The sequence below is a fragment of the Ranitomeya imitator genome, chromosome 1 (assembly GCF_032444005.1).
Source record: "Ranitomeya imitator isolate aRanImi1 chromosome 1, aRanImi1.pri, whole genome shotgun sequence".
Classification (NCBI taxonomy): Eukaryota; Metazoa; Chordata; class Amphibia; order Anura; family Dendrobatidae; genus Ranitomeya; species Ranitomeya imitator.
Genome location: NC_091282.1, coordinates 975,772,706 through 975,796,565, shown reverse-complemented (window position 1 = coordinate 975,796,565; position 23,860 = coordinate 975,772,706). Strand labels below are relative to the sequence as shown.

At 40.2% G+C, this 23,860-nt stretch overlaps 1 protein-coding gene across 1 annotated transcript in view; it reads right to left on the bottom strand.

Moving 5' to 3' along the window:
• COL25A1 (collagen type XXV alpha 1 chain) overlaps positions 1-23,860 on the bottom strand; it is a 675,823-nt gene that overhangs the window by 41,674 nt on the left and 610,289 nt on the right. Inside the window, exons 30-34 of the mRNA XM_069743865.1 lie at positions 21,720-21,746; positions 11,298-11,333; positions 8,461-8,514; positions 6,215-6,268; positions 5,225-5,251 (exon numbers count right to left, since the gene is read on the bottom strand). Of these exons, the coding sequence (XP_069599966.1) occupies positions 5,225-5,251; positions 6,215-6,268; positions 8,461-8,514; positions 11,298-11,333; positions 21,720-21,746 (198 nt within the window). The remainder of the gene's footprint in view (positions 1-5,224; positions 5,252-6,214; positions 6,269-8,460; positions 8,515-11,297; positions 11,334-21,719; positions 21,747-23,860) is intronic.

Below are 23,860 nucleotides of genomic sequence, written 5' to 3'. Positions count from 1 at the left end.
AAAATGATTTTTTCAGGAAGAATTTAGAAACCAAATAAAATAAAATGATTTTTTCAGGGAGAATTTAGAAAACAAATAAAACAAAAAAAGGCTTTCTATGGCCCACTGAGTGAGAGATGACGCACACAGGAGTCAGGAATGGCACACAAGCCCAGAGGCCAATATTTATCTCCCACTGATTGATGTAGTGATTTTGTCAGGTAGATTTTGGAACCCAAATCAAGCTAAAAAAATAATAGGCTTTCTATGGCCCACAATTGGAGAGAGAGAGAGAGATGGCACACCCAGGAGTCAAGACTGGCACACAAGCAGAAAGGGCAATATTAATCTCCCACTGATTTTTTTTTTTTTTTTTCAGGGAGACTTTAGGAAAAAAAAAAAATAGAATAAAATGATTTTTTCAGGAAGAATTTAGAAACCAAATAAAATAAAATGATTTTTTCAGGGAGAATTTAGAAAACAAATAAAACAAAAAAAGGCTTTCTATGGCCCACTGAGTGAGAGATGACGCACACAGGAGTCAGGAGTGGCACACAAGCCCAGAGGCCAATATTTATCTCCCACTGATTGATGTAGTGATTTTTTCAGGTAGATTTTGGAACCCAAATCAAGCTAAAAAAATAATAGGCTTTCTATGGCCCACAATTGGAGAGAGAGAGAGAGATGGCACACCCAGGAGTCAAGACTGGCACACAAGCAGAAAGGGCAATATTAATCTCCCACTGATTTTTTTTTTTTTTTTTCAGGGAGACTTTAGGAAAAAAAAATAATAGAATAAAATGATTTTTTCAGGAAGAATTTAGAAACCAAATAAAATAAAATGATTTTTTCAGGGAGAATTTAGAAAACAAATAAAACAAAAAAAGGCTTTCTATGGCCCACTGAGTGAGAGATGACGCACACAGGAGTCAGGAGTGGCACACAAGCCCAGAGGCCAATATTTATCTCCCACTGATTGATGTAGTGATTTTGTCAGGTAGATTTTGGAACCCAAATCAAGCTAAAAAAATAATAGGCTTTCTATGGCCCACAATTGGAGAGAGAGAGAGAGATGGCACACCCAGGAGTCAAGACTGGCACACAAGCAGAAAGGGCAATATTAATCTCCCACTGATTTTTTTTTTTTTTTTCAGGGAGACTTTAGGAAAAAAAGATAATAGAATAAAATGATTTTTTCAGGAAGAATTTAGAAACCAAATAAAATAAAATGATTTTTTCAGGGAGAATTTAGAAAACAAATAAAACAAAAAAAGGCTTTCTATGGCCCACTGAGTGAGAGATGACGCACACAGGAGTCAGGAGTGGCACACAAGCCCAGAGGCCAATATTTATCTCCCACTGATTGATGTAGTGATTTTGTCAGGTAGATTTTGGAACCCAAATCAAGCTAAAAAAATAATAGGCTTTCTATGGCCCACAATTGGAGAGAGAGAGAGAGATGGCACACCCAGGAGTCAAGACTGGCACACAAGCAGAAAGGGCAATATTAATCTCCCACTGATTTGTTTTTTTTTTTTTCAGGGAGACTTTAGGAAAAAAAGATAATAGAATAAAATGATTTTTTCAGGAAGAATTTAGAAACCAAATAAAATAAAATGATTTTTTCAGGGAGAATTTAGAAAACAAATAAAACAAAAAAAGGCTTTCTATGGCCCACTGAGTGAGAGATGACGCACACAGGAGTCAGGAGTGGCACACAAGCCCAGAGGCCAATATTTATCTCCCACTGATTGATGTAGTGATTTTGTCAGGTAGATTTTGGAACCCAAATCAAGCTAAAAAAATAATAGGCTTTCTATGGCCCACAATTGGAGAGAGAGAGAGAGATGGCACACCCAGGAGTCAAGACTGGCACACAAGCAGAAAGGGCAATATTAATCTCCCACTGATTTGTTGTTTTTTTTTTCAGGGAGACTTTAGGAAAAAAAGATAATAGAATAAAATGATTTTTTCAGGAAGAATTTAGAAACCAAATAAAATAAAATGATTTTTTCAGGGAGAATTTAGAAAACAAATAAAAAAAAAAGGCTTTCTATGGCCCACTGAGTGAGAGATGACGCACACAGGAGTCAGGAGTGGCACACAAGCCCAGAGGCCAATATTTATCTCCCACTGATTGATTTATTGATTTTTTCAGGTAGAATTTAGAACCCAAATCAACCAAAAACATAAATAGGCTTTCTATGGCCCACTATTTGTGAGAGAGATGGCACGCTCAGGACTGGCACACAAGCCCAGAGGCCAATATTAATCTCCCACTTTTTATTTTTTTTTCAGGGAAAATTTATAAACCCAATAAAAAAATAAATAAATAGGCTTTCTATGGCCCACTATCTGAGAGAGAGAGAGATGGCACGCTTAGGACTGGCACACAAGCCCAAAGGCCAATATTAATCTCCCTTTTTTTTTTCAGGGAGAATTTATAAAACCAAAAAAAAAATAAATAAATAGGCTTTCTATGGCCCACTATTTGTGAGAGAGATGGCACGCTCAGGACTGGCACACAAGCCCAGAGGCCAATATTAATCTCCCACTTTTTTTTTTGTTCCAGGGAAAATTTATAAACCCAATAAAAAAAATAATAAATAGGCTTTCTATGGCCCACTATCTGAGAGAGAGAGATGGCACGCTTAGGACTGGCACACAAGCCCAAAGGCCAATATTAATCTCCCACTGATTGATTTATTGATTTTTTCAGGTAGAATTTAGAACCCAAATAAAGCAAAAAAAAAAAAAAAAAGGGCTTTCTATGGCCCACTGAGTGAGTGATGATGCACACAGGAGTCAGGAGTGGCACACAAGCCCTGAGGCCAATATTTTTCTCCCACTGATTGATGTAGTGATTTTTTCAGGTAGATTTTAGAACCCAAATCAAGCAAAAAAATAAATAGGCTTTCTATGGCCCACTGAGTGAGAGATGGCACACACAGGGATGGCACTCTAGCAGAAATGTCAATCTTAATCTCCCACAAAAAAAAAAAAAAAAAAACAGGGAGTGTCCAACAATTACTATCTCCCTGCAGTAATCTCAGCAAGGTATGGCAGGCAGCAATAAGGAGTGGACTGATGCACAAATTAAATAAAAAGTGTGGACAAACAAAAAAGATAGCTGTGCAGAAAGGAAGGAACAAGAGGATTTGTGCTTTGAAAAAAGCAGTTGGTTTGCACAGCGGCGTACACACAGCAATGCAGCTATCAGGGAGCCTTCTAGGGCAGCCCAATGAGCTACAGCGCTGAGGGGAAAAAAAAAAAAATGTAGCTTCCACTGTCCCTGCACACCGAAGGTGGTGTTGGGCAGTGGAAATCGCTACAGCACAAGCGGTTTGGTGGTTAATGGACCCTGCCTAACGCTATCCCTGCTTCTGACGAAGCGGCAGCAACCTCTCCCTAAGCTCAGATCAGCAGCAGTAACATGGCGGTCGGCGGGAACGCCCCTTTATAGCCCCTGTGACGCCGCAGACAGCAAGCCAATCACTGCAATGCCCTTCTCTAAGATGGTGGGGACCAGGACCTATGTCATCACGCTGCCCACACTCTGCGTTTACCTTCATTGGCTGAGAAATGGCGCTTTTCGCGTCATTGAAACGCGACTTTGGCGCGAAAGTCGCGTACCGCATGGCCGACCCCGCACAGGGGTCGGATCGGGTTTCATGAAACCCGACTTTGCCAAAAGTCGGCGACTTTTGAAAATGAACGACCCGTTTCGCTCAACCCTACTGTCCACTATTACATACTGTCTTTACTTATTACACATATTGGGCCGTCCATTATTACAGTGTTCTCCCTTATTATGTATAGCACCATCCATTAGTCTCCTTCCTTACAATGTATATTACAGTTATTATGCTTAGCTCCATTCCTTAACACATTCTTCTTCCTTATTATGCATAGCACCAGCAAAAATTAAAACATTCTCTCTTATTATGTATAGTGCCATCGATCATTAGATAAAGTCCTCCTTTACTCTATACAGTAACTGGTGCCTCTGTGTGTGCATTGTATTAGTCTAAAGTGTGGAATGCATTAATTTTGAAGGGTCAAATGCAGGAGCAAGGGCAATGCATGAAAAGATGACCACCACCTCATTTACACTGGAGACCTGAGCCTACCATTCTCTGAATTGATGTGGGTCCCAATAGTCAGACCCCCAGTGATCATACATTTATCACATATACTATGGATATAGTTTATGGGACAACCCCGCTTAGATATCTACTTTCTGCAAATCCTTCACAGCATCATGTGGAAACCTTGCTTTGCATTATTGCAGACTTATAGGAATGTATTTAGTAGATGTGTGATATTCCTTTATGTTTTAGTATTATATTATCTTCTTGGTCACAGTTCTGCTAAAAAAAAACTTGGTCATATATACTGTACTTAAAGAGTAGTCCGACATACAAAGTAATTTTCATCTTAAATCCGTATCTATCTAAACTAATTTCTATTAAACTTGAATTTAAAATTCTCTATCCTTGCCTAACTACACTATCTAACTGCTGCAGTGCTCTGCTCCCTCCCTGAAACCAAGAGCAGTGGTGCTGGTTTCAGGGTCCGGCCTTGTCTCTGTTCAATGTGCACTATGTGATGTGTGCAATGACAGTGCTCTCTCTGTTGCCTGCTCAGATCAGCAGTAATGAGCCGGCACCAGAGCGCACTGTTGGTGTGTGTTCTAAGACTACCCAGCATGCAGAGACCAGCGCTGCCCCTGCAAGTGAGGCACTTGTGGGGCTGGGGGGCGATGCTGGCACCCTGGTGATGCTTTGTTTGAGTACCCAAACCCTGGGATTGTCAAACAGAGCATCATCAAAAAGGGAGTGCTAAAAAAAATAGAATAGCAATTAGCAGTTAGGTAGCATAATTAGGAGGATAAGGTATTTTTAATTCAAGTATATTAGAAATTACTTCATATTATGGCATTAAATATATAGGGATTCAGGAGGAAAATTACTTTGTATGTCAAACCACTCTTTAATATTCATGTTGGTACGATATGACTATATGTATCTACTGCAAATCTACTAAGCTATCAAGCTAAGCCTGGCTATTCTCAATGTATTAAAATCTTGTTCAAACAAATATTAGAATATATTATGACTGTGAATTTACTGTATAATAAAAAAAGAAAAGATGAAAAACAACAAAAACATGAAAGTGGAATGTTTTTTGGTATGTACATACAACATGCACAGCCACAGACGCAATATTCATCCATATCACTTACATCTAAACCAGGCTCCCCATCTTTGCCCTGTGGGAAAGATTGTGACATTTCTGATTAATAACATGACCTTTATCACTGACCACGAGTATACTGTATGTATCAGTAACTGTTATTGCTTCTAAAGTTCATCTTATCTCCAGTCCAGCATTGTTCCCGGTATGGAGCTATATCAGGTTTGTTTTTTTACAATAACACAGACAAGCAGATAATAATCCTATGGACAATGCCACGCACTGTATATACAATATCCACATATACAGTATGTGTACAATAGCGTTCCAGTATTAACATATGCTAGTAGATCCTTTGTGTGCAGCATACTTTTAATTGCAGATTCGTTAGTAGTGTTATCCCATCAGAAAAAAAAACTTTCTTTATACCCTATAAAAATAGCTAACTGTCACAGCTGATTATCGGTGGCTTCCGCTCTGGCTTATCCGGTCTGTCTATGTATCACATGGACGATCAAACATTTCAATAACTAACTTGCATGGCTTTTAATCTAATCAGCTAACTTATAAATAGGACCTGTCACTTGCCATGACTATGTCATTATTTTTGTTGCTCTTTGTTCCTAAAATATGGCCCTTTCTTCCTAGTATGTAAATCTAGCCTTGTTAGCCATGGGAACGCGGTCATCAACTCTTCTCTGTAGGCATTTTCATGAGGATAAGGCCACTTTGGCTAATAAGACCACATTTAGGTACATGGAAGACGTGACCATATTTCAGTAACGGAAAGGCACATGAACAAAAAATACCAATGCCATATTCAGGAGAACATTGGCATTTACACAAGATAACCCAATTACATCGTATTTAAATGTCTTCTTTAAATGTATCTTTTTCCATAGATGTCAATCTGTTTCATTTACTATGAATCTAGACCCTATGTTGTTTCTACCATCTCTGCCTTCGTATCCTCACTGTCTGCACCTCAGTATAGACAAAATTAATACTAAATATTGGAATTTAAGCATTATTGACTCACAGGTAGACCATATGGTCCTCTCGGTCCCGGATCACCGACAACACCCTTTTCTCCCTGAAAAAAAAACATTCACAATATGGCTCTGAAATTTGTGATTGTGAATAATCTGTGAGTGTAAAATATAATGAAGTTTAAAAAGGATTCTGGAAGGACTCTACCTTATTTCACAGGGATGAATGGTATACGTGCCTTTCGTAGTCATTATATATGTGCATACACATTAACATTTATTTTATCATTGTTGTGTAACTATAAGAGCATTTAAAATATTTTTTATAAGGACGATATTCTGAATATAAAATGTTCTGTGATTATTTGTACATCTAAAGCATCCAGAGAGGCGATTACATGAATTTTTCGTTTTTATTGCAGGGGTACTCTTCCTCATTCTAAGTGAAAATGATGGTGAGCATTAAAAATCAGCCTTGACATCACTTATCTACATATATACATATGTAAAAAGCAGTACATGATCTCTCTAAGTTATCATATCACTACAATAAACATTTGTAATACAATTTTCTTATACAATTGAACTTGGAAATTGAAGTTGCAGTGTGAAGCTCTGAGAAGCATGGGAGTCAATGGCTGCCATCCAAGCTCTCATTTCGCAAAACCATTTATTCACAAGATTTTGGGGGAATTAATGTTTAAAAGTTTATTTATAAATATATACAATTAATTGTTGTTATGTGTTTTCTTTTCATAGTTTGTTAGTTAAGACACTAGGAACTGCCATTAATACTTGGTGGTGTGTTTCTGAGAATGCCACGTTCACATGTTTAGTATTTGGTCAATATCTTACATCAGCATTCGTAAGCCGAAACCAGGAGTGGGTGAGAAATACAGAAATGGTGACATGTTTCTATTATACTCTTCCTCTGATTATTCCACTCCTGATTTTGGCTTATAAATACTGAGGTAGAAAAAGCACCGAATACTGAACATGTGAACGTGGCCTTACTGCAAATACAGCCCCAGACCATAGGATACTGTGATGGGTGACCGACTCTATCTCTTACTCTGTGGCTGCTTTAGCTATGAACTGGGCACGCTCATTGGGCTGTCCAGTTCGTAGCTATGGGATGAGACAGGTGCCATTTTACTGTAGCCCTATGCATAGTTATAATTTCCTCCTGTCACCACTCATGCAGTGTTCAGTGGTGAATGGTGACAGGAGTACCAGGGCAGTGACGGTGAGAAGACTACCATAGCTGCGGCAGTGAGCACAGGTCAGGCAACTTGACTTTGTATTACTATTGCCAGGCTAATGGGCTATTCCCACCAATGGAAGTCGCTACTACCACAGCCCTGCTATGAGCAGTGAGAGTAGGGCTGCGGCGATAATGGTCAGAACCATTCTCACCATTCAGTAGCCTGGTATTTATATAATTTTAGGCTGTTCACAGCCACTGTCACCACCAGTGTTCAGAGCACAGTAGTGAAATCATCATACTGCTGTGCTCTGAACACTGATTCAGCTTGGTTGAGTCAGTGTAAAGCCTCTTTCAGGTGTCTGTAATGCAGGGACATCTGGATGAGCCTTTTCTGCTGCTTTCTACAAAGCTCATCAGACAAGATGATCTTGCCACTCGTCACAGCGCTCTGCGCAATCTACTTTAATGTACAGAGCACAATAACCACGTAACTAATTCTATCATGTGTGATATAGTTCATTCATTTGATGCTATCATGTGTGATACAGTCCTCTGAGCCATGTATAATACTATCAGGTTTGATACTATCTGCTGACTTGTAGGAAGCCAAAAACCTCCTAGTATATTGTTTGAAGTATGGCAAGAAGTCAGAATACCTGGAGCAAAGCCATGCAGGTAAATGTGCAATATACAAACTCTATCCAGATAAAGTTCTTAGGCCGGTGTCAGACTTGCAACTGCAATGTGAGAAACTTGTGCGAGTCTCTCGCCTCAATACCCGGCACTGTCACTGCCGGTTCAGACTGGAGCGTTCAGCTGCACAGAAATAAATGCAGCCGCGCACTCCGGTCCCGAGTGACGGCGGCAGTGCCGGGTATTGAGGCGAGAGACTCGCGCAAGTTTCTCGCATTGCAGTTGCAAGTGTGATCCCGGCCTTAGTCAGATGTGAACCAGGACCCTAAGTGCTGTATGGCACTAGTGCTATTTATTATGCTGCTGACTAGTTAAAAAAGCTATAAAATAAATAATTTACCAAAGCTGAAGTGACTTTTGTAAAATAGGATAAAGTGGGTAAAGTGGACTACATACTCTGTCACCTTTCGGACCTGCAGGACCGGGTGGGCCAAGTGGTCCATCTGTGCCCTAAAAAAAATAATTTAAAAACACAGTGAACTCATTTGTGCATCATAACGCTGATACTGATGGATCATCTCCTCTTTGTTCATCGGCAATATAGGAAATAGAAAGTCTGAGAAAGAAATCTAGTTAGAAGAAATCATGCAGCGGAGGCATATAGAAGGGCAAACAGTATGTCACAATTAGGAATACATGAAACAAGACAAGGCACAAACAGGAACATAAAATGATGGTGCTTTTTGGAATAATCAGTTTCTGGCAAACTGTATTCCCTCAATTAAGTATAATTTCAGCTGTAGACAAGAGATCAATGGGAATTTGGCATCCAGAACCAGTGAAGAGAAAGACGCATGCCTGTATAGGAGAAGATCATGCTTGAAGAATCGAATAATAAAAGATGAGTAGGAGACAGAGGCCATTCCGAAGAGTTTTCTCAATTAAGCTTTTAACAATTTTGATTATTAGACTGTCAACATGTTTATATGGAGTATGTTATCTGACCATTACAGAGGCCTACTACTAAAATATGTTTCTATGTACAGTATAATAGATTTGTAACATCTTATTTACAAGTTTGGTGGAAAAAGATGGATATGGTCCTTTAATAAGCAATGGGTGGTTTCCCTGCTCTTATGATTATGACTTTTTGCTATTACCCCTGACAGTAGATACATGTTGCCCAAACCATAGGCAGCATTTACCAGGCATTGGCGATATGATTTCAGCTATGTATGTTTGATTCTGCAGTGCTTCAGAGAAAAACATACTTTAAAAGCTGACATACGGCACACTAATTAAAGGGAACCTGTCACCTCCAATTGGCGGGATATGTAAGTGCCTTTTTTCTGGTCCGATGGGCGGCATTTCATCTTCATTTCTCCACCCCATGCATCTCTGTTGTCTACAATATGTTCGTGAATTAGAGTACTTGTCCTCCATAGTTCGCGTGCGCGCAATGCAATCTTGCCTCGCGCACGCGCAGTATGCTTTGCCCAACTGTGGGCAAAGCTGAAAAGCATTACTGCGCATGTGCCTGCGCACTATGTCCTAGAAAACAGCGAAATACTTCCGGGACATAGTGTGCGGGCGCATGCACAGTAATGCTTTTCGGCTTTGCCCGCAGTTCGGCAAAGCATATTGCGCGTGCGCAAGCGAAGATTGCATTGTGCACACGCGAACTATGGAGGACACCTACTCAAATTCACAAACATATTGCAGACAACAGGGACGGATGGGGTGGAGAAATGAAGATGAAACGCCGCCCATCGGACCGGAAAAAGGCATTTACATATCCTGCCAATTTGAGGTGACAGGTTCCCTTTAAAAAGGCCAGTGAAAACCTGACAATGCCTGTAGTTTACTTAGCAAAATCCTGATGACAGGTTCGCTTTAAGGCCCACCAACAGATCATGTTTTCAGGATCTGCTTAGTATTACAAAGATGATAATTCCAGGCCCAGTGTAATGCTAAGGGAATCCAGAAAACATGATCTGCTGGTGATCCTGTCACTAGTCCCCCAATACATGTAACTCTATTCAGTATTACCTTATTTGGTTTTCCCCTTCTATCAGAAATTTTATGATATTTTTCTCCATGTTAGGTCTAGGTCATGTGATGGTAACCCAATGAGAATTACTTGCCTTTATGTTCTCTGAAGGGGTCACCATCTCAGTTACCAGAGCTGCCTACACTGTACTACTGAAGGTCTTCATGGGGAAGACAAAAACTCCTATCATAGTTACTAATGAAGATTGGGCAGCTCCTGTCACACAGTTATAATGAAGGGGATGACAGTTCAGCCTCCTGACTACATGGCACTGGCTTTAGATGGTCATATCTTGATGCATTATAGGATTTATAGTAGAGCATAGAGGAATAAAATGGAGGGTGGGATATGGGAATCAAGATGGAGACTGAAGGGAAGAAAGAAGAGGCTGATATGCAAGGAAGTGAATACACTATGTATAAGAGAAGATTTAGAGACAATTAAGATGGAGGTGCAGGAATGAAAAACAAATTCTCGACTATGTCCACATAACTCTTCGAGAATTGGGACTAAAATATCATTAAGGAAATTTGAACAGTTACTTTCTTTGCCATTTTTTTATGGAAAGGGGTGTTCTCAAGTTTGAAAGTTATCTCTTATCCATGGGATAGGGGATAACTTTATGATGACTGGGGGTCCGATCGCCTTGACTCCCACTCATGCCAATCTCTGAAGAGCCCCGGCTGAATAAATGGTCTCTCATGTGCATTACCACTCTATTCATTCTTAATGGGAATCATGGAGATTCCTGGTTCTTGAGATCCGTGGGGGCCACAGTGGTTGGACTCCCAGTGATAGGAAAGTTATCCCATATCCCATGGATAAGAGAAAGCTTTGAAACTTGAGAACAGCCCTTTAAGTTGTGAATGGTAAATCAGCTGTGTAATGGTTATGTGCAGTCTCCAATCTCAAGCATGGGAACTTGTATCTAAGCATGTAGCAGGTTTACAGTTGTCTCATTCCTAGTTTTTGATCATACCCTGCTGTAAATAAATTTACAGTTAATCCATAATTGATTTAAATAATTCAATGTCTTTGGAACTTTATTGAATTATTTCTCTAGCTGATACTTTTCAATAAACTGATTTGTCAATAATGTATGGACTTTCCACATACAGGTGTGCTTACGCTACAATATCTTGAAATGTCTTAATCTATTTCTCCCTCTCCTGTGATACCTGTCCTTAGTCATTTTTCAATGTTGTATATTGGTGAACAGGTGAAAAAGACACAAAACACTCACCCTGGGTCCTAGCTTTCCGTCTAAGCCAGATGCTCCCTTTATGATTAGGTGGAGGTACAGACGATGGGTATAACATAGGTGACAAGAACGTGAGATTAGTGGGTAATGAGCACATGGAGTAAGAACAACACAATACAAGTGGCCATGAAGACTATGGAATGACTGGGGGATTTCCACTTATTGTTGCATAGTGCACTCAGAAAATGTACCTGTTCAATGTTGTATTGAGGATTAGATTAATTGACACATTTCAACATAGTTTTTATGGTAAGTAAAAATGATTTTACACATGAAAATATCAGAATTAAAGAAGCACTTCCATTAAAGCTTTAACCTCTTAATATATTGGAGTCATCATATTATATAGCACTGTGCATTTATAATTGCTCATTTTGCCTTTCTAATCAGTTAAAGAGATTGTCCACTACTTTATTACTGATGACCTATCCTTAGGATAGGTCATCAGTGTCTGATTAGTCGGGGTCCAACAGCCCCGCCTCCCCCGTCGATTAGCTATTATTGGTGATGTAGGGGATGTGCCGGTAAGTACTGTATAATACTTCACTCCCTTCTCTTTTGATAAAGTTATAATAGCTGCTGTGTGCCTAATGTATATAATTTTATATTGCATGTGCTTGTTAAATAGGGAAAGTGTAGTATTGAAGTTTGGACACTAGAGGGGGCACAATAATGTGCATAGTCATGATAGGAGGGGTCAGCTGCAGTTAAAACAGGGAGGACTTCCTGATAATAGGCAGAAGTGCCCGGGTGCCCAGACAGTCCACACGGGCTTAAGTGCCCAGGACAATAGCAGTGACCATGCAACATATATTAAGAGAGAAGCCCAGCCATCCATAGCTTTGGGCCAGAACAGCAGAAGCCAGTACAGCAGGAGGAAAGGAGAATCAAGATAGAAAGAGTGACAGTACAGGGATACAGGTATCTCCAGGATGTGGCAGCTTATAGCTTGGGCAGATGCCCTCAGTACTGGGGCGAAATGGCTGCTGACTTCTGAGGGAACTCTCAGATGCAGCGAGCTTGGAACAGGAGGAAAAAAGAGATGTGTAACGCAAATCCTGTTGTAAATGCTGTGAAGAATCTGGATGTGCTGCATAAAACTAGCAGTAAAGTTGTTTATTTGAAAGTTGAAAAGGACTGTGTCTCAATCTTTGTTACACCGACTGATGTGAACCTATGGCAAAGAAGAGGTGACCCTGATGGTGCCAAAAGTGTAGCCACAGGTAAGCAAAGTGATAGACAATGTATTTGTAAGAGGGTGGTGCTGTTATGGACAGTAAGGAACACGCTGTCACTTTAAGAGACTGCACCCCCTTGTCTGGGGTGATGGAATATTCTGCTTCTCCCCTGCAATAGATTTTATGAATAATCTGGACTGTGCAGATGACAGGGTTGGAGCCTGAACAGCCTGTGGGAGTTGAAGCTGCTGCAGAGAGAACTTTGTGCTGTTTTCTGCAAGAGAGGACCCACAGCCTGTAACGAAGAGGACTTGTGAAATTTGACTGACTTTTCCGGGTGCAGTGAGAGTGGCTGTCGTGCGTGAGTTTGAGAAGCCACGAAGATAATGAGAAAAGGATTTACAGTTTCCAGGAACACCTCCAGGACCCAGAAGCAAGGAGAAGACCACGTTTCACGGAGCTGGCATAAAGCCGTGCGCACCACTGTACTAGACGGCTGGGGGGCCCCGGGACTGGTTTTGAGTTCCCAACATCACTGTGAGTTTGTTCCTGTTTTGTGCACATGTTAGGGCCTAGTGTAGGCTTCAGTAGACAGTACACGGGAGCCGTGTGGCCTGCAAAGTAAAGACCAGGGAGGTTATACGTAGAGTAGCATCGTTATTTGCTTATTGTTTGCATTTACTTGTGTAACGTATGTTAATTCTGTAATAGTTGGAGCACCATGCTATTTTACCGGCAAGCGAAAGAACATAACTCTTGTAAATTATCTATTGCCATTGCATACCCCTGTTTGCATCTTCCTCATCCACTTCATTCCTTGCCTTCCAATAAATCTACCCTTTGTTGTTTACACCTCATATTGTGTATGGTAGTCTTCCTGCACCGTGCTGGTCCCCCAGCCATCGCTTCATATTCATGTAAAGGGAGGCCAGGGCACAGATACATCGGAGTGCTCGGACATGGCTACGGCTCTGATCGTGCCCCTTACAGTGATGGCAGAGGCCATTGCGGAGCTGCTCTGCTTTTTTGCTGTAGCCGCAGGGTACTACATATCCGCCCCCTATTGATTTAAATTGGAGACGGATGTGTACTACCAAGCTGCGACCACTACCAGCCGCCAGCTGGCTGAGAGACAGCCAGCTCCGCAAGTGAGCATTTCCAGCCAGCGGCCGCCGCCGCTGATACTGATCACAGATGATCAATGGGGGTGCCTGGTGTTGGACCCCAACTTATCAGACATTGATGACCTATCCTAAGGATTCGTCATCAATGCTAAAGTAGTGGACAACCTCTTTCATTCTGCTGTTTTCCATTAGGTCTTTAGGAACCTTCACACTGAGCAACTTTTGAACGAGAACGATAACGATCCGTGACGTTGCAGAGTCCTGGATAGCGATTTTGTTGTGTTTGACACGCAGCAGCGATCAGGATCCTGCTGTGACATCGCTGGTCGGAGCTAGAAGGCCAGAACTTTATTTCGTCGCTGGATCACCCGCTGTCATCGCTGGATCGGCGTGTGTGACGCCGATCCAGCGATGTGTTCACTTGTAACCCGCTGTGCTGTGCTTTACGGCCGGCGCTCACAGTCAGTGCGGGAAGCTGACGGCGAGGGACGTGACAGACATCGGAATGTGTGTATGTATTGGTTTGTTTTTTTTACATTTACAATGGTAACCAGGGTAAATATCGGGTTACTAAGCGCGGCCCTGCGCTTAGTAACCCGATGTTTACCCTGGTTACCCGGGGACTTTGGCATCGTTGGTCGCTTGAGAGCTGTCTGTGTGACAGCTCTCCAGCAACCACACAACGACTTACCAACGATCACGGCCGGGTCGTATTGCTGGTCGTGATCGTTGGTAAATCGCTAAGTGTAACGGTACCTTTTGACTTCACATGATTAAAATCTGACTAGCTGAACCCTTCTAAGCTCTGTGTAGAAACAGTTTTCACTGCATGACTCATGAGTCATTGTAAAATTCCATAGCAGGGGGAGGAGAGACCAGCTGGGACAAAAGTTGAAGAGGGGATTGATATAGGCAGGAATAAAAGACTTCCTGTTTCTACACAGATCATATTAATTACTTTATACAAAAATGATTACAAAGTATCAACTATGTCCCTTTTGTAAAATGGTACATTGGGGCTCTTCCATAGAAATTCACAAATGTGTGTCCTATCATTGTTTTTGTTTCTGATGCTGAAAGTGCTATTCTTATAATATAACCTAGAGTTTCTTTAATAAAAAGAAAAAATATATTTTTAATGATATTACTAGAAAATGTTATTAGCTCAAGCTATGATGCCATCTGCTGGAGACTTCAAGATTTAAATATTTATAGTTCTATAAAAATATGTAAAATACGGTATATATTTTTTATTTAAAATGTTTTTATAACCAAACAAAATGATCAAGTATGAAGATGGAGTGCACAAATGTACATGAGAAAATGACATAGATATTTTAGTGCCTGGTGACAAGAAGTTCTGCAGGTGACAGGGTCTGAGGGCATCTGTCTTTCTGACACATATATTCATAGACAATAAAAAATATACAGTACTGTGCAAAAAGTTTTAGGCAGATGTGGAAAAAAATGCTGCAAAATAAGAATGCTTTCAAAAATAGAAGAGTTAATTGTTATTTTTTTATCAATTAACCAAATGCAAAGTGAATGAACACAAGAGAAATCTAAAATCAATCAATATTTGGGGTGACCAGCCTTTGCCTTCAAAATAGCATCAATCATCAATTCTTTAAGGTACACATGCACAAAGTCAGGGATTGGGTAGCATTATTGTCAGGAATATGAGTAAGCAATTATATCAAACAGGTGATAATAACAATCATTTGATAGCAGGCTGAAACAAAGCCACTGAAACAGAAACTGGGTGAAGAAACGCTGGTTCAAAGGTGAAGTCATGGCAGACAGTTTCATGTCACAAGTCCTGTCCCATGGCAACACTGAGAACACTAACAAGATACAAGGTAGTTATGAAGTTCAGAGAAAAAAAACATCAAGCTTGATAAATAAAATCTTCAGTTTATTTCAAAAGTAGTAAAATCATCAGTGTATCCAAATAGTGTCCATAAGCATAAACATTTACGTGATTCTGGACGGTTTTTGGATACACTAATGTTTTTACTACTTTTCAAATAAAAAAGAAGATTTTATATTTTTCGAGCTGGATCTTTCTTTCTCTGTAGATGATGGCTTATCTTGTTCCTGGCAGTGAAAGTGTTCAAAGCTCTGGACAGAAGTAGACAGTTACGATAAGCTGACTTCTTCCTTTTCTTTTATTTACAAGGTAGTTATTCTGCATCAGCAAGGTATTTCCCATGCAAATATTTCAAAGCAGAATGGGGTTTCAAGATCTGCTGTTTATGTTCTTTTTAGGAAACCTCAACGTGAGGGCTGTAGACACAGCAGTTGGTCAAGGAAACTTAGTGCAGTAGATGAAAGACACACCAGGCTTACGTCACTTTGAAATAAGTAGATGTCCAGCAGTGTCATCAGCTCAGAACAGGCAGGAACCAATAGGACCCAGCTACACCTATCGACTGTTTGAGAAGGATGCCAGCAGTTGTCTTTAAGGGAGAATTTCAGGTAAAGACTATACCTTCAACATGGAAACAAGGCGGCATAATTATGCACAAAAACATAAGAACTGAGTTATAGAAAAATGGCAGCAGATGCTCAGTACAAAAATGTAAATAGTTGAAGTTGAGTGTAACTGAAGACAGATTGCTAAATGGCTCGACAGCAGTATAATAATGAATATCTGCAAGTAATAGTAAAGAATGCTGGAGGCTCTTTGCAAGTTTGGGGATTCATTTAAACATAAGAAGTTTTAGATTTGGTCAGGATTAATAGTGTCCACGATGCTGAGAAATAGAGGCAGATACTTATCCATTATTCAATACCATCAGAGACATTGGTACAGCCAATGCCATTAAGAACTAACTTCAAAACTCGATTGAGCATTTGGGTTCTCGATCAAGGGCAGAGTATAGCAAGGTGCCGGAGAGCTCAGGTCCCTCAGCCGAATAGCACTGAAGCCAGTATCTCTCTCTTAATTCAAATTCAAATGGACTTTATTGGCAGGACTTAGTAAATGTTAGCATTGCCAAAGCAAGTGGTAAAGTAACAGGGGGATGGGATAGGGAAATGTCCAGGGTGGGGTATAGGGGTCCATGACATATCTTAGTCTGTGACAGGCACTGACATATTGCGCCACTATGATCACTGCACTTTCTTCTTCCCCCAGTAGTATAGGTAGTTTCTCTTCCCCCTCCGCTGGAGGTGAAGTCTGGGAGGAGATCAGACAGTCTTCTAAAGTGAGTTTCCCTCATTGCAGAGTATTTAGGGCATCCCAGCAATAATTAAGCCTCATCCTTCTTGGCCTCCTGGGAGCACTTCTGATAGAGTCTGCTCTCATGGGGCTTCTATTTCTGTTGGTGCCGCTCTGATTCGATGAGTAGGCTGTGAACGCTCAGTCTGTACCAGCTCAGGATCTGTCTCTCTTTGGGGTTTACTAGTTTCTCTAGATATGGGGCCAGTTTGTATTCCCTTGGTAGGTCCTGGTATGTTGTCAGTTTCTGTGATTTGTTCATGTCGTTCCTCCAGACACTTATATAGAAAATATAGAAAACACCGTGTGCACAGCTATGGGGTGGTGCTAAGGTTAGGTTCCCAAACCGTTAATATAATGAAAGTAAACCTTGCACTAAACTTAAATGCGTAAAGATGAATTTATTGTAACACATAAAAAGTTTTGGTATCAGTAACTACAACAGCAGATAGATTAGGCTTAGTACAAGATTACCGGCTTCATTCTTCTGGCGTTTGCTGGTTTAGCAAGGCTTTGTGATGGTAGGAGGTGGCACTACTACTTTGTAGATGAGCCTGGAACGACAGCACCTTTTTCTGGATTGCAAGATGTAGTGGGAGTCTGCTTAGCTCTGTTCGGCATGTGCTGTTTGATGTGCTCCAATGGACTTGAAGAAGGTGTTTGCAGACTTCAAGGTGGAATATTTCTGTTTGCCCAGCCTCCCACTTTGACCAGTTTGGGTATAAGACTGAACCCCAGACTTCGCTGCCATACAGAAGGATTGGGGCAATGATGGTATCAAACATTTTTAGCTAGATGGTAACAGGTGCCTTGAGATTATACAGACGTCTTCTGTTGGCATGAAAGGCTTTGCACGCCTTGTATTTCAGCAATTTTATGGCTTGCTTAAAGCTCCCTGATTGGCTGAGTTCTAGGCTCAGGTAGATGTACTTGTTGGATTCCGTAATTGGACCGTTGTCTATAATGAAGTGGGGATGGCCAGCTGGTTTATGTTTTCTTTTCTGGAACATCATGATATTACTTTTCTCTTGGATGATTGGCAGTGCCCATGTGGTGCTGACAGTCTCTAGGATTTTTCGGTTATCTTGGAGGCCTTTCTCAGTTTGTGATAACACCACAAGGTCATCAGCATACAGCAGAAATTTCATCGCGGTTTCATAAAGGGTGAGTCCTGGTGCTGAGGAGGATTCCACAGCCACCACCAGCTTGTTGAAGAGCATTGGACTGAGGCTGCAGCCCTGTCTCACTCCTCGGCTCTGTGAAATAGGCTGTCCTCCTTCCATTTACCCTCACGCTGCAACTGTTCTCAGTGTAGAGCTTCAGATGATATAATATGTTTTGCCTCCTATTCCTTTCCCCAACAGTTTTAGGAATAGCTTCTTGAAGGCATAGATCCTTCCATGCTTAGTATTGTGGATGTGGTTTTTGATGAGGCTGTGGAGGGTGTAGATGTGATCTGTGATGTGGTGATTTGGCATGAAGCCTACTTGTTTTTTTGCTGAGGACATTGTGTTGGGTGAGGAAAATGAGGATCCTCTTGTTCAGGATGCAGATGAAAAGTTTCCCCAGGTTGTGGCTGACACAGATTTTGCTTTTTCTTTCTGAAAATGAATTTGTAGTTTGTTGTATGGTGTGGTAGGCTTCTCTCAGAGTGGGGTTGTTTGGGTATTTGTGTTATTTATTTGAGGCCATTCTTAGGGTCTACCTTATGGTTTTACATACCTTGTTTAACCAGTTGTTGGGATTTTGTTTACTCAGCCTATTGTTGCTGCATTTTTTCAGGTTGGACATTTCTGCCATGGCATAGAATATGTTGTTAAGGTCCCTTACTGCTAGGTATATTCCTTCAGGGTTAAGTTCATACACGTTATTATGGAAGTGTTGGAGCTTCTTCTTGATCTCTGGTCTGTTGATGGCATCTGTATATTTTGGGGGCCGACGTCTTGGACCATTTGAAGGAGGTTGGTCTACTGCGGAGTTTGTCAGGGTGATGTATTTGTGGATTTGATGTATAGGAGCAGACTGACAGATGTGTTTGTGGATTGACTGTAAAGGTACCAATGTTTGTAAGATCCATATCTGTGATGGTATGGTCTATCATGAGGCTTCCCATGTCGGAGTTTAGGGTGTGTCTTCCCAATGTGTCTCCCTTGGTGTAGCCATTGAGCATACGAAGTCTGAGGCTTCAGCAAAGGTTCAACAGCATTCTGCTACTTTTATTGACTATGCCATTGTATGCTGTTTCTCTTGGTGTGCACCAGGTTGTCACAATGGGTATCTGCTCAGAATATATAGCTGTTTCATTCAGTGGTCAGTCTTTGTCTCTTTCCGTTCTTGCATTGACGTCTCCTTAGATTAAAACTTTGGCCAGAGTCTGGAAGTGGGCAGATTCCCTATGTGGGATCTCAAAGCTGTCTATGGAGACTCTTGAGGAGCTATGTATGCTGCATTTCAACCCGAGAGGTGAGGATGGAATGGTTTATTCTTACCCGGATGTGGCTGTCTCCTCTCTTCATTGCTATGATATGTTCCAACTACTGATGATTAGAAGTGACATTGTGTGTGAAAAATGCTCGACTTCTTCATTGATGTGCATTATGCTCAGTACTTGAATCAAGCACCCAAGAAATAGAAAGTGCTCGATTCGAGTACTGAACACCGAGCAGTTTACTGCTCGCTCATCACTAGTAAAGAACGAGGAGCACCGAAAGTGATGATATGGCCCACTCAGAGCCCTAATCTCAACATCATTGAGTCTGCCTGGGATTACATAAAGAGACTGATGATTTGTGCATGCCCACATCACCAGATTTGTAGTTGTAGAAGTTATTTGAAACAATTTTCCTGCTGAGTTCCTTCAAAAACTGTTGCCACTTTGAAGGCAAAGGGTGGTTATATCAAATATTGATTTGATTTAGGTTTCTCTGTTTTTCATTCATTTTGCATTTTGTTGATTGATAAAAATAAACTATTGACACTTCTTACATAACATTACTTTGCATGATTTTTTTTCAAACCCATCCTAGCTAAAACGTTTGCACAGTATGGTAAATGTGAACAATTTTTAAAAATCATAAAAAATAGGTTAGGACATTTACAAAGCAGATTACAGTGAAAGCAAATAGAAAATGCACACAGTTATTGAGTGAGATTATATTATAGAATCACATTTACAAAACATGTAATCCAGACATACCGTATTACATGTGGTTGACTCAGACACCATTAACGTGGACATTAGCAGACGGATTACTGACATATTATACTTATGCTAATTGTATCTAAGAATAAATCAGGAAATTAATAAAATGTGAGTGGAAGGCAAAATGTGTTTTATAAATATATATGCATATATATTTATATATATACACAAAATGTATATACTGTATACAAATGATCACGTGATTCTGTGCCATCATCTTGCTACCACAATGTATGTAAATATAATGATAAAGGCCATTCACTGGAACCATTGAAATGAAAGAAAAGAAGCATATGGATTGAGGTGAAATTGAATAGATTTTTCTACTTACTGGAAGACCCAGTGGTCCTCTGTCACCCTTTTGACCTGGCTCACCCCTCAATCCTTTAAGACCATTTAACCCTGGTTCACCCTAAATGTAAAAGTAGATGCCAATTTTGTTTGTTGGCTATGCATGCTGTTACTGAGGAGGTTCACAATTTGACACTGCTGTAAATTCCTTTCTGTATTAAACAGTACAATAAAGCACTCAAAACATAACATTATGCACTACATGTTTACTTCAGGACAAGAAGTAACAAAACCCTCCTAATGTCTAAAGCCATATGTAGCTGACAACTGTTCTGAATTTGGTGGGACTGCCCTGAATTTTGAGACACAGACTTGGCAAATTCGGTGCATCCTGGGCAGAAAGCAATGGGATTTGTGTAAATCCAGCCCCAAAAGGGACATTTTGGGATGGGCTAATAGGGGCATTGCTGTGAGGGTCCAGGGAATTGCCGGGATGGACATAAAACTCCCTGTTTTACCAGCAAAAAAATGTTGGCAATTATGGCATATTGAAATGCTGTGGTCTGGCACTTGGGTCTACAAGATATTGAAAAAATGGACCTAATAACATGGTAAACTTAAAAAAATACATACGTTTTTCTAGTTCAGCGAATTCAAGGTTACTTGTCCATATGGTCCAGTATGGAGACATTATAATTATTGCTACATTTTAGCATATTTTCCAGAGAAGGCCCAATGGCTCATCTGCTTAATAATAAGACATCAGTACTATAAATGGCCCTCTACAGAATTTACATTGGGGAATAGAGACTTCAAATCATGCCATGAAATTATATTTCTCATTATGGCATTATGTTTTATACAATTTATTTTAGTCTTAAATTATAATATTATTATTATTGATTTTCAGGATAATTTTACTGGCATGACTAAAAAAAGGTAGTTTTGTGTGCTTAGGCCAGTTAATACAGAAAATACATTTGAATTTTCAGCCTGTTTACAGAAAACTTTCAAGCTCAGTAGTAATAAATGAACATGAAATTAAATGAATCAGGAGACCCCATGTAGTAAATTGTTGACAGGCCATGGCAAAATCAGAGAGTTAAGATGACTCCTCTCTGTTGACTAAAGGGGTCTTAAATCTCATCAATCATAATGATTTAGTAGTCAAATCTTTGAAAATACTTCTTTATCATTAGCATTTGAATGATATTCTTGCCATGGTTGGCCGCTACCTGAGCATCAAGGCTTTCATACATATATCACAAAACAGACATTACATTCACAGAACACATAAACATGCACTGTGCATAGTTATATACACAACACATGCAAATCCATGCTGAATGCATTCCTTAATAATGGCATTGGTCCTATTGCACTTACCTTTGGACCTGACAGTCCATGTGGACCCTGAAAAATACAAATATAACATAGCATAGTTAATATAAACCCAATAAGTTGTGTTAAAAGGAATCTGTCAAGGTATTTTCCTCTTGAAAACTCCAACACTAGCTGTTAGATTAGCTTCTGTGCTTTCTAAACACATCCTTAATTGCAAAAGTAAAAACAAGATTTTGTAAAAAAAAAAAAAAGCATTAAACCCCTTCATGACATGTGCCGTACATGTACGACACATGTCGGATCTTTGATGTGTGCTCTGGCGCTGAATCCACATCTTTTCCAGCACATGTCAGGAGATTTCAATAGCTGACATGTGCCCCTAACAGCCACGGGTGGAATTGCGATTTACCCACAGCTGTTAACCTGTTAAATGCCGCTGTAATCCAGTCACTAATCCCGCCCATCAGCACCCGTGTCACATGACCGCAGGTCGCCGATGGGTTGGAATGACAACTCAGGGTCTGCAGGAGACCCCTGTGGTTGTCTTTGCCGGATAGCTGTGAGCACCAACCAAGACATGTAGCATTTTCTTTGGCTGCACATGGTAAAAAAATGTAATTTTAGATTGAATGTTTTGCTGGAATAATAAAAGACATCAATGTGCAGTTCCGCATGAAGAGGATTAGAAATATGAACATTTTTATCTCATGGATAGCTACAGTGGCATGTTAAAGTTTGGGCTCCCCTGGTTAAAATTTGTGTTATTGTGAACTGATAAGCAAGATGAAGATGAAATGATCTATAAAAGTCCTAAATTTAAAGATGCCACATTTCATTTGTATTTTAGGCAAAAAAAATACATACAGGTGCTTCTCACAAAATTAGAATATCATAAAAAAAATTAATTTACTTCAGTTCTTCAATACAAAAAGTGAAACTCATATATTATATAGAGTAATCACAAGCATACTGCATACTTCTCATGCAGAATTGCATCGGGAGTAAGCAGGAGAGGTTTGCTTCTGATGACTTTTCCATGAAGGCCATATTTGTGCAGGTGTCTCTGAACAGTAGAACAATGCACCAAAGCTCCAGAGTCTGCTAAATATTTCTGATGGTCTTTTGCAGTCAAGCCCAGGTTCTGATTTGCCTCTCTAGCAACCCTACAAGCAGCTCTCCCTGAAATTTTGCTTGGTCTTCCAGACCTTATCTTGACCACCACTGTTCCTGTTAACTGCCATTTCTTAATTCCAATTCGAACTGAGGAAAGGGCAGCTTGAATACTTTGCTATCTTCTTATGGCCTTCTCCTGCTCTGTGGGCCTCCACTATTTTCATTTTCAAAGTGCTAGGCAGCTGGTTAGAAGAACCCATGGCTACTGTTTTTTGGTTAGAGGAGTGTGGGTTTTTATAAAGCTGAGAAATTTGCATCACCTGGCTTTTGCTAAAGATGATAATAAAAAACCATAACCTAAGCAGGCTAGTTAAGGTCTGAAACCTTGGTCAAGCACACAAATCTCCAAGGGTGTCAAAACTTTTGCATCTGCCCATTTTCCTTATCATTTTCTAAAGTTTAAAAATTATAAAAATCTACAGGTGCTTCTAACAAAATTAGAATATCACCAAAAAGTTAATTTATTTCAGTTCTTCAGAAACTCATATATTATATAGAGTCATTACAAACAGAGTGATCTATTTCAAGTGTTTATTTCTGTTAATATTGATGATTATGGCTTACAGCCAATGAAAACCCAAAAGTCATTATCTCAGTAAATTAGAATGATTGACAAAAAACACCTGCCAAGGCTTCCTAAGCATTTAAAAAGATTCCTTAGTCTGTTTCAGTAAGCTCCACAATCATGGGGAAGACTGCTGACGTGACAGATGTCCAGAAGGCAGTCATTGACACACTCCATAAGGAGGGTAAGCCACAAAAGGTCATTGCTAAAGAAGCTGGCTGACACAGAGTGCTGTATCCAAGCATATTAATGGGAAGTTGAGTGGAAGGAAAAAGTGTGGTAGAAAAAGGTGCACGAGCAACCGGGATAACCGCGACCTTGAAAGAATTGTTAAGAAAAGGCCATTCAAAAATTTGGTGAAGATTCACAAGCAGAGGTCTGCTGCTGGAGTCATTGCTTCAAGAGTCACCACACACAGATGTATCCAGGACATGGGCTACAAGTG